The sequence below is a fragment of the Amyelois transitella genome, chromosome 2 (genome assembly GCF_032362555.1).
Source record: "Amyelois transitella isolate CPQ chromosome 2, ilAmyTran1.1, whole genome shotgun sequence".
NCBI classification, from domain to species: Eukaryota; Metazoa; Arthropoda; class Insecta; order Lepidoptera; family Pyralidae; genus Amyelois; species Amyelois transitella.
The window spans coordinates 7,322,419-7,336,832 of record NC_083505.1 but is presented as its reverse complement, the minus strand read 5'-3'; the positions used below and the strand labels follow the sequence as shown (position 1 = coordinate 7,336,832).

At 35.5% G+C, this 14,414-nt stretch overlaps 1 protein-coding gene across 7 annotated transcripts in view; it reads right to left on the bottom strand.

The window, feature by feature from the left end:
* LOC106133606 (tensin-1) overlaps nt 1-14,414 on the bottom strand; it is an 89,295-nt gene that overhangs the window by 22,281 nt on the left and 52,600 nt on the right. For all 7 annotated transcript variants that reach the window (XM_013333397.2, XM_060947178.1, XM_060947182.1 and 4 more), the window contains 2 exons: nt 11,480-11,656; nt 171-227 (listed from right to left, as the gene is read on the bottom strand). In XM_013333397.2, the coding sequence (XP_013188851.2) occupies nt 171-227; nt 11,480-11,656 (234 nt within the window). The remainder of the gene's footprint in view (nt 1-170; nt 228-11,479; nt 11,657-14,414) is intronic.

Here is a 14,414-nt window from a genome sequence, read left to right as displayed (position 1 = left end):
GATTATAATTAAATTTGTTCAAACCGTGACATCTCAACCTGCATTAAAGTTCAATTATGATGAAAGGTGATGAACTTTAAAATGTTATGATTTGACTTTTAAGTGATGCTGTCATCACAATATCTGACATTATAATAAGTTGTTTATGCATTATGTTATATTTAAATTACCTGTTCTCTTGAGAAGGTCAAAGCTGCAGGAGTGGCCGGCGCGCTGACAGCCCGAGTCTGAAACAATAATGACTTTTTTTTAACGCAGTCATCAAAAAGTAAGACTCCCTTCTATGAGGATCCTAAAAGACACATTCATACATAAAATACATATATTTATGTAATCACATCTTTTTCCCGAAAGAATAGGCAGAGACTACACTCTCCACTTGGCACAATACTGATATTGTGTGAGAGTAGTAGTACGAGTGCAATTTTATTGCACTTAAAGAGAAGAAAAGTAGAGAGAGTCGAAGAACCATGCCATCTCATAATTATCTTGTTGAATTGTACTAAGATATCTTTGTCGAAGGCCAATTATTTCTTATAAATGAATTAAGCGTAACTCGAAGACAGAAATCGTAATGTCGGAAATGAATAAGTAAGGTCTTATTTCACCGCTGTAGTAACAGAAGAAATTTATATTCTTGAACCTTAGAGATTTATCCCTAGTGGACATATAGGTACATACATATACATAAACTTACTCCATACTTGTACAAAACAAATTACTTTAGATTTTAAGGCGTGCGTCCTAATATACGTTATAATAAAACATAACGTTGGTGATTTTAGTATACTTTTAAGTTATCGTTCTCTATTTCTTTTCAGCCAGTTTGAGTGGCGTGAGGGCTGGCCTATCGGATCGGATGGACGATCGCGTTCAATAAAGCTGATAAACGGGCGAGGTGTGGCTTAAGTGATTACTGCAGCTTTGTGCTGCGCTGCCCTTCTCATTAGTTGCATTATAGTGTGAGTCATTTTACTTGGGGTCAAGTTCATAAGAATTTTTGTTGTGTTATAGTTTTAAACCCACCGTTGTTCGTTTTTGTTGAGAAACAGTGAGGCTTCGAGACCGAGATCGTAGTTCTCTTTGCCCTCGTTGCAGGTAGAACACGACCCGCCACAATGCAAACGCAAGTCTATGCAAGGTCCGCGCTGCGTCCGCGCCTCCAGCGGGCCGGACCTTCCCGCGCATTTCACTTTACTTCCATATCATTGCACTTGACATTACCAACCACAACGCACTTTCACTATTAAAACCATGTTGTTTTTCAAAATTTTTATACTTAATTTAAAAGTAGACAAACAAGTTCTGGAATTCGTCTTCTTGTAGGCCTACTCTACGTCTATATCCTTTGCGGGGTAGATAGAGCCCTTGAAGTTTTGAAAAGACTGTAGTAAGTTAAATTGATATTGTGAAGTTGACGTTGTTGTAGAAAATGCTGCAGTGCAGTTTGTTACCGCTTCTTCTGCACTGACGCCTTGGAAGCGGCAGTAAACTTAGTTTTAAGTAATTTGTTTGACGTCAACCAATGTTGTTAAACCATATGTTTTGACAATTTTTAAGCGATATGAGGTATCCTATAATAATGAATAAAAATTTTGATTTTGAATTTGAATATTAAATATTTTTTTAAATTTGAATTTGACTGAAAGACCACGTTCAGCTGTTGGCTTAATGATAGAATTGAGTCGTCAATGTTTTTATTCTAGTTGTAATGATAATTAAATCCAGAAGTTGTCCGTAGTTTTTTAAAAATATAATATTGTTTTATTTTTAAAACTATTAAAAAGTTTGATTTATTATATATCTGCTTTATGACGCCCGTTATTGGAATGGATGGATATTATTAGTTCCATAAAGCCATCTTTATTATTGTTGTTAAACTGTTACGTAATCGTGATCTTAAGCTCCGATGGATAAATTAACTTTGTATAATCTAAGTACATGTAAGTACCTATCTACACATAGAATAAAACAGTAAAAATATATTGTCTGTACATTTAGTATTTTTGACTGAAATGGATAGATAGAAAGCAAAATATTTTTTTTTACTTTCTGTCTGTCTATCTGTGTGTATGTATGATCACGCTTATTTCCGAAAGTACTGAACCGATTTACTTAACACTTAAGTAAAATACTAATTGCTTTGTTTTAACTCAGAAAAACATTTAAAGTTTGTTTCATCCTTCATCAACCTTCACCAATTGTAGATTCAACTCGAAATTTACGCGGAGGAAGTCGCGGCCCTCAGCTAGTTGTAAATAAAAATATTAATTTATGATAAATTATTTGGTAAATTTAAGAATAATTTATGAATAAAATTACATTCAATCTAGGACAAACAGGATAGGAATAATAAGAGAAGTAATAAAAACTGTGATTGCCCGCGTCTGTGTCAACAAAAGCTCCTCAAAAGCTCACAGGACATAACACTGTGGTGTTTGTGAGAGTGTAACGAGAAGTGGATAGTTGTGAGACTGCCCGGGGCGTGCGCCTCTGCACTGCGGCATACATGAACACTAATTTATAAAGTTACATTATGCTACTACCATACTTATTATTACGTAAACTGATGATTATATTTATTAATTTAATTTTGTGAGAAAAGAGATTACTGAATTGTTATAATTCTTCATAAACAACCAGCAAATTGCATTAAATAAACCAATGTTATTTTTAACATCTTAACTTGATGCAGCGAAGGGTATAACCCTGACCTTCCTCGTAAAAAGGCGTGACTCCACGCACGAGGGTGAACGACCGCGGGGGTGAGTCCCATCTAAATAAAAGATCGTCACATGAAGAGACGCACGGTCACGGCTACAGACGACGGGACGTCTTCAATACCGATTCAGCTGTTTTTCATGGTTTTTTTTTTGTTCAAGTATGAGAACATTTTTGTTTGTAGTATTGGTGCGGTTTCTCACGCATATAGGATATGCGGTATGTGTTATTGCAATAGATTTTATAAAAAAATATTTAGCATTATAGCATTAACATATATTGTGGTATTAACATAAATTTATTTGAATCACATAAACTTCCAAGTGAATTTTGACTTTTCTCAGTAAACTTTAAAACTGAAATTTTACTAAGAAAAGTTTTGATCACTAAACGCTTCACAAGCACCACTTTTTATGCAGATCACACTAACACCAATTTCTTTTTATTTTTTAATAACAGTAGAGCTACACTGCCGGCGACGTGTTTCAGTTTCAGCTGGCACGCTGTGCGTGTTAGCGTCGGGATGGGACTGAGCCTGGCGCCGGCCTGCAGCGTCCCGGCGCCCGATCTGGCGACGCCGCGTTGCTACGCAACCGGCGGGCATCACGCGCCTTACACTGCTAATGTCAACAATATTATGCCGAAAAAATAAAGTTACTTCGAAATTCAAAAAGTCCGTAATATAAGCAACGCTTAAAATACGCTGTAAACAAGAAACCTTTTTTGTGTTTAAATTATAAGAAGTAATTATGACGTTGAGTAAAAATTAAGTTTATAATGTTAAGTGTTTTACAATTTAATTTTTAAAAGTTATAGTACGGTTAATAACTTAAGAGATTTTATGTTTAAAGTAATTGAAAATGTTTACCTCGTCTGCAGTGTACATCAATTCAGCTGCAATGCACTTCTTACTTTTATTTCTGACCGCTGATCAATGCATTTGATTTACGCACCCAATTAAAACAACCGGCTTCAGACCACTTCATTCACACCTCGTAAAAAACAGACTTCACTGATACCTTTATTCACATATTAAGTTTTATTTAGATTTGAGAAAAATATGAATAAATCTACCCAACCAAAGTAAAATTTTGACGCAGTTACCTTTTATTCAAAATTATGATTTATAATTACAATTTAAACCTTTCCCTTTGATACCGAATTATCACATGCATAAAATTAAATATAATAAACAACATCTATCAATTAACCACAGATAGGTGATTGATACTCGTACCTATGTCAAACTTACGTGCCGTGTGGTTCCCGACACCAATAAATAAAAGAATAAGACCACTCCGTCTTCTTCCCATGGATGTCGTTAAAGGCCACTAAGGGATAAGTTAACTTATAAGCTTGGGATTCTTCTTTTAGGCGATGGGCTAGCAAACTGTCACTATTTGAATCTCAATTCTATCATTAAACCAAACTGCTGAACGGGACCCATCAGTTTTTTCAAGGCTGTTGGCTCTGTCTACCCCGCAAGGGATATAGACGTGACAATATGTATGTTCTATCATTAAGCCAAACAGCTGAATGTGGCCTATTAGTCTTTTCAAGACTGTTGGCTCTGTCTACCCTGCCAAGGATATAGACGTGATGTATATGTGTATGTTGCACTTCAATGTTGAGCATCAGCAATATTAAATAAAATGTTACTAATTCTTAGTACTGAATAATGCTAATACAGTTTCCGGTTCGTAAGGCGGGCGGATAACGCGAGGGCAACGCAACGTTACGTGCATTTCCGTAAACAAGGCGCGTGCGCGGGCGCCGACGTTGCGGCCTGACCAGTCCCAGGCCAGTGACCAACATAATTGTAGTTTTATGACGCGTGCCATTCTACCTATAAACCGTCCTCTTCCTGTTTTTTGATTTTACTTTTTGCACTCAACGTTTTGTCTGGATGACTAAAACAGTAATTTGGAGATTAACATTTTTACAAACAAGCTCACCTTATTATTTGACAAAAGCGACTAGTTATAACTTTCATAAAACTAGCGCGACGTTCTTTTTTAGAAGTGACTTAAAAAGTTAATATCTCACACACGCGTATACGTAGACGATCGATTCTTGAAATGGAGACGTTCAGATAAACTGGAAACTTTGCTTTTAACTTTTCCGAACAACTGAAAACGATTTATAGTTCTCAATGGACATAAATCAGACCGGTATTCAAAGTTCGTGCATCGAAGATAGGTAAGCATGCAGATTTCTCTACATATCTATCGCATAAACCCATCTTTGGAAGCATGTGTTTTTACAAGTGCAGTATTACAAAAGTAATGTACGAAGAGTACTGCACTTCCTATTTACTTTTTATGATTTTATGAATTTAATATAATTACAATAATTTGAACCAAAGCAGAACTTTTTGCAATTTCATAAAACTAGTAGTTTATAAGCGCTGATTTCATGATAGAATCTCACAACAGAACAATAAATAATTCGGGAGTTGTAAGTGCTTCGATAAAATGTCAATTTACGCCAACATGAAAACAGCCAGCAGAAATATTAGTATCCGCGGGAAATTAGCTGCGGCGGCAATTCAAGCGTTGTTGACAATGATGTCGAGAGTTGCTCCTAGGGTTTGATAACGAGATCTCCGACCCTAGAGTTCTCACGACACCTGTCGTCGGTGCACAAGTTAAGGGCCAACTCGTGCATGCCAATCACGGCAATCACTCGCCGGCGGCGGCGACGGGGTTACACGTCAATTTATATTTACTACGATGTGTAACGAGCCGACGGAAATACTTTCACAAACTTCCAGCTTTGGTGTAAATTCTTCACATGAATGGGCACTCTTGTGACATTCACTTCTTGTTGGTAAGCTTTAACTATATGATTAAATTGTAGTCGGGTGCCGGTTCGCTTTGACCTCAGATTGGAATTGATTAGCCAAATTAGAAAACTCCCGTAAAAAAAATAGTTGAAATTTATGTAAGAGCGAATTGAAATTGGCCATGTTCAGCTGAATGGCTTGATGATGTAAATGAGACTCAAATAGGTTGTGACAGGTTGGTAGCCCATTGCCTAAAAGAAGAATCCCAAGTTTATTAGCCTATTCCTTAGCCACCTTTTACGACGACATGGGAAAGAGATGGATTGGACCTAAAAAAAAACCAGAACATTTCTAAAGTTTCTTGACGCGCGTCGTCATAATGTTATTTTCATATCAATGCATTACTTATCTTTTTGTTACACTCCATTTTAAACTTAAGTGCCTTTTAGTAGAATTCCAGATTCCCTATAAATGTTGCATTCGACAATCTTTATCTTCGGTTAAAGCCAGTATCATAATTTTCTGTGTTTTGAATAGTACGGGAAGAGCTGCCGCCGCCGCCGCCGCAGGGCTCGCCGCCGCCCGCAGCCTGAGCCGTATCACAAGGGCTATCGTGAGAAAGTTTCGCGATCGTTGCCGCCTAATCAGTTATCTAAAAGTAATTCCGACGCAGCGGTCTCTTTGACAGTGCGCCGTGAGCCAAAACCATTTGTATTAATTACACACTCTCGATATCCATCACCAAATTGAATTTCGTTAAACTGGTTATGATACGGGTGATCAGAGGTAAATACACAATGTCCCAGTTGTCCCGGAATATTTCAAAATAACCGTGACGTTTGTTTTAGGTTGGTATCATGTTACCGGTGGCTGAATGGTTTGTCTTAGCCCAAAATATTTTGATCAGACAGGAGCGTTTGACACAATCCGACGATCTGTGCGCCGCGTTCCATTGTTCAGGTGTCGAATTTTATTTATTACGTGATTGTGTGACGGGACGTGGCCGACACCTGACGCCGACGATGGCTATCTGCCTGTCGGCGGGTGGTCTGCCTGCATCTCCTCAGAACTGCGGCAAACAGGTCCCGTAAATAATGATGTATTAGGGTGTTACTGTTATCATTATTATAACCCCATGCCAAAAGTCTTAAGGGGAGTTGATGTAGGGATCACATTTTTTACTACTGTCACACATCAATTGTCAATCATAGCGAATAAAAAACGCGCTCAGCCTATAGCAGCGAAGAATCATTGGAGCATAAATACAATCTCTGGCTCAATATCGTCGGATCCGCGGTTCCCAAGGCATAGCACCTAGCCTGGCGGAAGAGCTTCCCTTTCGTGGCGGTACAGCCAAATCATTGCTCCCGCTACAAGTCCATTACTCCGTTACATTTATATTTATATGAATAGGTATGTATCTCTTTATGGACTTTGCGTATAAATATGAGCTAAGTATAAATAAGCGTCGGAACTTATAACTGATAAGTATAGGTTTCTTTTTTGGCAACAAAGTTGTATAGAAAACATTTCTGCAATTTGATAAAACTTGTTTTACTCTTTACTTAAAAAAATCTTTTAAAAATCGATTTATAAGTTATTTCCTTTCTCATAATGATGTCAGTCATAATGTTTTACGTGCCTAATTAAGATACTAGTCGTTTTTGAAAAATACCCATTTACATTTAGTAATATCATTACTTGGTTATATTTGTATATAATTTACAAAGAAATATTTGCAAAAAACATCTGGAACTGGTAATTTTTAAAGTCTTTTTATTATACAATGACATCACACCACTTCACGGTACATAAATCTTGATCAGCATTCCGAGCTAATGACGCGCCGTCTCGAGTTTTAGCCAGTTTGCGAATTTTATGCTCAGTTGTGGTAAATTACTGCCCGCGGCTTATCACTGACCATCGCGTTACTTCATGATTGTGAAATTAACGTATTTTGTTAACTTTAAATTACTTTTTTGTAAATTTTATTTATGTCGAGAGCTATTTTAAAAATAAATAAATATAAATATAAATAAATGTATACCGGACAAATTACACTGATTGAATTAGCCTCGAAGTAAGTTCGAGACTTGTGTTACGAGATACTAACTCAACGATACTATATTTTATAATAAATACTTATATAGATAAACATCCAAGACCCAGGCCAATCAGAAAAAGGTCTTTTCTCATCATGCCCTGGCCGGGATTTGAACCCGAGACCCCCGGTGTCACAGACAAGCGTAATACCGCTGCGCCACAGAGGCCGTCATTACATTTTATACATTTTAGAAGTAATAAAACTCGTTAAATCCTAAAGGAGTTCCTCAAAAACTAAAAAGTGGATTCCTTATCAGCACAGTTCCACAGCACGTATTCAATTTTATCAAAGTCTTGTCGAATTATTTTATATTTTTTTGCTTCACAACGGATTTCTCTCTGGCGTGAAAATATATTGTTAGTCATTTTATACAAAAACAACATTACAATTAATATTAAAAAATCGAAAGTAAGTTTATTTATTTGTTACCTTTTTACGGGTTATCTTAAATCTTCTTAAAATTGTATAAATTAATAGTCTGGAGAAGGACATAGGGTAACTTTCATCTCGATACTAAACTAAAGTTCCCGTGGGATTTGCGAAAAATCGGGTTTATTTTGTAGGTGGCGCTAAATTCGTCGCTTTATTACTGATGGCGCTAAATTCACGCCGGGGAAGCTGCGGGTAAAAGTTTGTTTACTATTTATAGTATGTTAACAAGAGAACTCCGTATATAGCATAAACAATAGCCTACACTATGCACGCAGTGACTTAATTGTATTAGGTCATTCTCCTATTTACAGTAGGACTTTGTGTGGCCTCCTAGAGACCTTAGTCGTAGGTTGTCTCTATAAACAACACATTGCATATGTTCTTTGATGAATACAAATTACATCAAGTGTAACTATCATTTAGTTACACTTGAGGGAATTTTAAACATTTTGCAACAGCAGATAATATTAGGTGCTTATATACGTAATTTTTAAAGAAAGTTCTTGAAACAAACTTTAACATAAAAATGAAGATTTTCCGTGGTATAATTTCCGTCTTTTCTATGAATTTAGCTAAAATATTTCTAAACATTGGGAAGGTTTAAAATCAAGGTAAATGTTCTTTTACACTGTCGTATAAAATCCAAGTGTTGAGTATGATATCGGACGCCCTATCGCCAGCTACATGCCTTTCTTTCCTAAATTATTCATTCCCGACTTGTAAAGCTGAAATACGGTCTCATCTGCGTATCCTTCCTTCGAACCCATGAATTATTTATGGAATCTTCGTGATTTTCTTTGTGATTTAATACAGGCTTTAAAAGGTTGACATAGGAAAACAAAATTTTATATTATTTCCAATCTTACGCTGCGGTATTTTCGTTTCACGTTTTAATTACCAACATGATGAGCAAAATGATTTAGTATGATGATTTAGATTTCACAATATTATAATATATTATAGTTTCCTTGTTTATGTGCACGCCATTTATAAAGCTATTTTAATAAATACGAAAGAGAAATCACGCGAAAACAAACAATAGGGTGCTATTAAAATTAAAACAGTGGAACGCACATAAAATATTAGCATTTGTAATCTATGTTAGGATTCAGTCTATTCTAGGAAACTAAACAACAAGAATTCATTTGGTTGTCCTATTATTAACCATTAGATATTGCGTTTCATTACTAAATACAATGAATCCGTGTTCGTTATTACTTTAATTTACGTAAATTTGCATTATCTGGAGGTACGAGTACCGTTCTGATAACAACCACCTATTACATATATTCCAATTATAATTCCAACTATGTATAAACTGCCAGAGGTAATATAGATAGTAGTCTTTAAGATAACTCTGTGAAAGTAATTAACAGATGGCTAGCAAAACAGGTATTAAACGACTATTGCAGAGATATTCTGCTAAGAACAGATATTGACCTAACTTAAAGTTGAATTGATCTCGAACGTGTGGTTTTAAATGTTATTAAACCAATGACAATTCCAGCCCTACTTCAATCGTTTAAAAGCAAAAGCTTGAATTGCGCTAATGCTCAATCTAAATAAGAAAATAGATGGTAGAGTTTGATAGGCAATAAAAGCACGGGCATTAGCCCGTCGGAAGGAGGTGCCGATCGCTCATCAATTACTGAAAGGCACAATTTGCCCCATTACAGTCGAACCCGCGTCTATTATGTCTGACACTCTCCATTACGGAAGTGTCATAATCCCCTACGCCTGTATAACGAAACTAACCATGCCATAAAAATCCTTATTAATATAGTTGACCCGAATTATAATAATTGAAATAACTAAATGGGTATTTATATAAACTGACTAAAGAATATTTCAAACCATTACTTCTTCTTTAGCCCTTTTCAAACATTCTGGTGTCTACAAGCTCTCAATCCAATTTGAGCCGGCTATCTCCTTCAAGTCATCTCGAATTCGAAGTTAAAGTTATTTATTAATACATAGATTGTTACTTATTTGTCTTTGATAATTCTCACCACAAAGTAACAAGTTTATTCGGTATAATAAATATCAGAACTATGTCAAGTCATTAAATAGCGGTGAAAATAGTTCGAAGCGCAGTACAAGCGACGCGTGGGCGCTAGCACTTTGTTAGGTAACAAATGCGCTCTCGTGGACTCCGGCTAGCTATGACTATATAAACCTGGCATCATGCAAACTAAAGACCCTTATTATTTGATACATAAAATAATCTTAAAATAAAGTATTAAAATGTACGTAAAAAGAAAACTACCCTTTTGAAGTGTGGATATATGTATGGCAAATAATTAGTACGACCTACAACGACTAATATCAAATGACAAAGACAATATTACAAATATTAATTTATTTCCAAAATTAGCTTTAAACTAGCATAATCATTGGTTTAGCATCTTTGTCAAAAGTAGAATGCTTTTATGAATATAAGTAAAGGGTTAAAAAATATTTTTTCATAACCCTAGACGTAGCTGTGGCGTTGAATGACAAAAGCATCGGGGCAGTCACCCCCCTTTTATGACCGCAGCACAATAGTTCATTAGCGGAAACTCATAGTGCTAGAGAAACAACTTTAACTTACTGCCTGGAATTGTAATATTTCTAACTCCAAAAGTAAATTATAAGCTTTCGCCTGGAAGTTATTTGCTTATTCACTAGCAAGTCAGATAATGTTTGTTTGGGAGAATGCTAATGACTGCTTATTACCTACATACTACGATATCACTAGCTGGATTTAATTTTTGCATTTGAATTTATACCTATATTTCGTTAAAGCTTATGTATAAGTATAGTTTTTTGTTACTTACTAGATAATTTTATTTATAAGCAAACTTTGATTTTCAGCTAAGTATGCTCATGCCCGACTGTAATGTATGCACATAGATAGTAAAACATACAAAACAGCAGACAAGAGATGGAGATGGTACAAAGACGGACGAACTTATCGCTAATACAATCTCTTCCAGACAACCTTTGGGTGGAAGGAAAACATAAGGTGTGTTTGACCTGTGTCTAAATTAAACATTTTCAAATATGAAAGACCAATATATATAATGAGATTAACTTATAGTCCAAGTGTTCATCAATACTTATTTACGTACACAAGAGTAGGTGGTATTCGAATTGCAATGAATAATTCACCTTCATATTTTTCACGTTACCGTTTCATCTGGATCACGTTTTATATTTTTGTTGGCAAAGAAAATATCCTAATAGAATATAAAATATAAATATGTTTAATAACTCCTTACTATCTATTTCTATCGACTGCTTGATACACTAATACATATTTATTTCAATAGCTTTACCGATTTGAAATTGCTTGTAATCAAATTAGTTTTATTACGGCCGTCAATACATTCCATCAACAAATGATGTGAGATAAAATAAATGTTGCATTTTATTAAGATAAATTCTTCAGGTGTTACCGTAATGGTGTCATAGATTCCATTCTGGTCGGAGTGTAGTGGTGTGGCCCCAGAGCCGGCGGTGGAGAGAGGCGCGTGGCCCGCTCTGGCTGGCGGTAGCGACAGCGGGAGCGGATCGCCATTGCGCGCCCAGCTGCGGTGGATCTGCCAACTCGTGTCGGAAAATCTCGCACGATCCTGTGAACAATATACATAAGCTTATATTTTCTCATCGCATAATTAATAATCATTCATCGTGTTTCTAACTGCAACTCAACTGTACAGGAAGGATTTTATGTCCTCTATTGAAAGCTTATCTTTGAATATAATTTGACAAGTTCAATCTAAAGGTGTACATACTTAAATAAAAAATCTTTTACGAGAAAATTCTTAATATTACATTTTTGATTACAGAACTGCAAAGTTCAGTCAGTAACGTAGCAGTATAGAACACTGCAAATTTAATTAGTGAGGAAAGTATGTCATGAAACGCTAACTGTAAAAGGTTGACGCTCGCATGTCAGTGGCGAAATTTCAGTATGCTTAAAATTCAAGTTGGGTAGAAAATTTTTGCAATTGTTGGGTTTTTTATTATAGTTTGAAGTATGTCGCAGTAGAAAGTTTATGTAAGTGAAGCGTTGTATTCACGAATCGATTGAGTTTCCAAGCTGCCCTCAACATTCTAGGCACGTGCGACGCGACTTCTTTGTAACACAGCTCCGCTCTCGTATAGAATATCAGTCATTGCTTATCCAAAAAGGCAGCTACTGTAGCTAGTGCTACAGGTTTGCAACATTTAACAAAGCTATAGCTTAGTTTAAAACATTACATGCTTTATGACGTAACTTTGTTTATACACCAGTACTTGTTAAAGTGTCAAGCCAGAAAATTCAAAATGTATTTGAATTTATTACATTTTACTATTTGGAAAATTAATTATCCTTATACGTTTGGCATATTCACAATGTACGAACAAGGTTTATAATACATTCACGCATAAGGCGTTGATTTAAATTCTACGGAGCAACGAATCCATGCGGCGGCAACAAGATCTCATCCAGATAAATTGGGTGAAATTGAATAATGATTGGTTCGATAACTTCGAAGGCGAGGCCTGAGAGATGTGAGCAAAATTAGTATTATTTGTTGATAAAATGAATCAACTTGATTAATGTCAGTTTTATTATTCCAAAGGCAACGATTATCTCTGCCGATCACAATATTCAATCTACATTTATTTCGCTTATTTAGTTCCTTCTAGGTAAGAATAGTACCTACCTACTTACTTATGGAAGATTGATTGTAAAAGTGACATTTTCACAATAACTGACCGAAATATATAATTACACTGTATGAAAATAGCGCAAGGGATTAAACATCGGGTAGATAAGATAATAAACATCCCACACTAGGCTTGCCTCGCACCGCGTCCGTGCGCAGAGGTGTCGAAGAGCAATGCGCGGGCGCGTGGGCGCGTGCACTCCACTTTTCATCACTACTTTCGACACGTAACTCCAGCTCCACGATAAGCCAAATGAAAGGGCCTTCTTAAGGACTTAATAAAAATGTTCACACTTTAATTTCGATCTTACTTTATACAAAAACGCTTCATATGTATATTACAAATTAAAACAAACAATTCAAACATGCACAGAAGAATTGGATCGAGTTGGGATTTACTTTTACTATTGCTTGGAATACTTTCATCTGATTTACTTTTATAGAAGGTAGGTAAGTATTTTCTAGGATTTCTAAGTTTTTCTATCAGTAAGTAAGATAGCATCAAGTGAGCATGAAAAATTATTTTATAATACGGTTCAGAGTTCGGATCGGGACCTGTTTTATGTTTTATAATTTTTCGGAACAAATTCGTTATACCTACTTAAGGGCTTTTTGTGAAATCTCCAGCACATAAATAAATAAGAATTTTATTGCATATATGAAAAGTATACATAGGTACATAGACTACCTAACGTTTTAAATTACCTTAGTATGCAATTGCATATTTGTCATCTTCGATCAACTCTCTTTATCTACTCGCAATCCCGCGCGAGGAAGTTTTATACATATTTGATTTTGCTCTTATGTGTGAATCTATAGTATATAGTTGATAGAAGTTTATTCTCGTTATTGCAAAGGGTAGATCAGATTTTTGTTTCACATCTAGAGTTAAATTTGAATTTAATAAGATTATAATTGATCAAAACCTTTATTTTTCTATCATCAATTTTGTTTTCCAATAACGTTGACTTTATACATTAATTTTCATCAAGTATCGCAAATTGAACTATACGTAATCACAGGGAAGTGATGCAGTAGGATGTACGTACAATAAATTACCTAGATACTAATTCAAGAAAAAAATTGTAAATTATTAGCACATTTTTATTGACAACTTGTAAAAACCTTTTCATTACAGAAGTCTTTAATTAACTTTCGTAAACATATATCACGTGTCTAGAGAAATTATAGGCATACAAGCTAACACATTGGCGGCCTGCCAGATCATTTCTCGAACGAGCAATAAACGAAGATTTCTTGTGTAAATACTATTATTTCGAAATTGCAAAAGGCGTAAGTCATCAAATAACCCACTAGTCAAACTAGGTAAACAGGTATTTTCATTTATGTAAAAATTCAAAAATTGTCAACATAAAAACAAACCATATTGTATGACATTTTTGTTGTCACATGTATCGTAGGTACATTTTATTTTATAGTTTGTGACCTTCAATATTTAAATTGCGTTAACTTTAAACACAAAGTCGAGATCTCTATGTGGATTCGAAAATGTATAATGAAATGCCAAAAATGTAATGACAGTTGCGATCGAATTTCAGAACAGTTAATCGGGTCTCTGCCAGAAGCAAACAAGGGCCAAGGACAATTGGTCGCCGGCATTAGTGATTACGTGGAGAGATAGGCAGCCCTGCCTCAAACAGCGTGGTATGTGGAA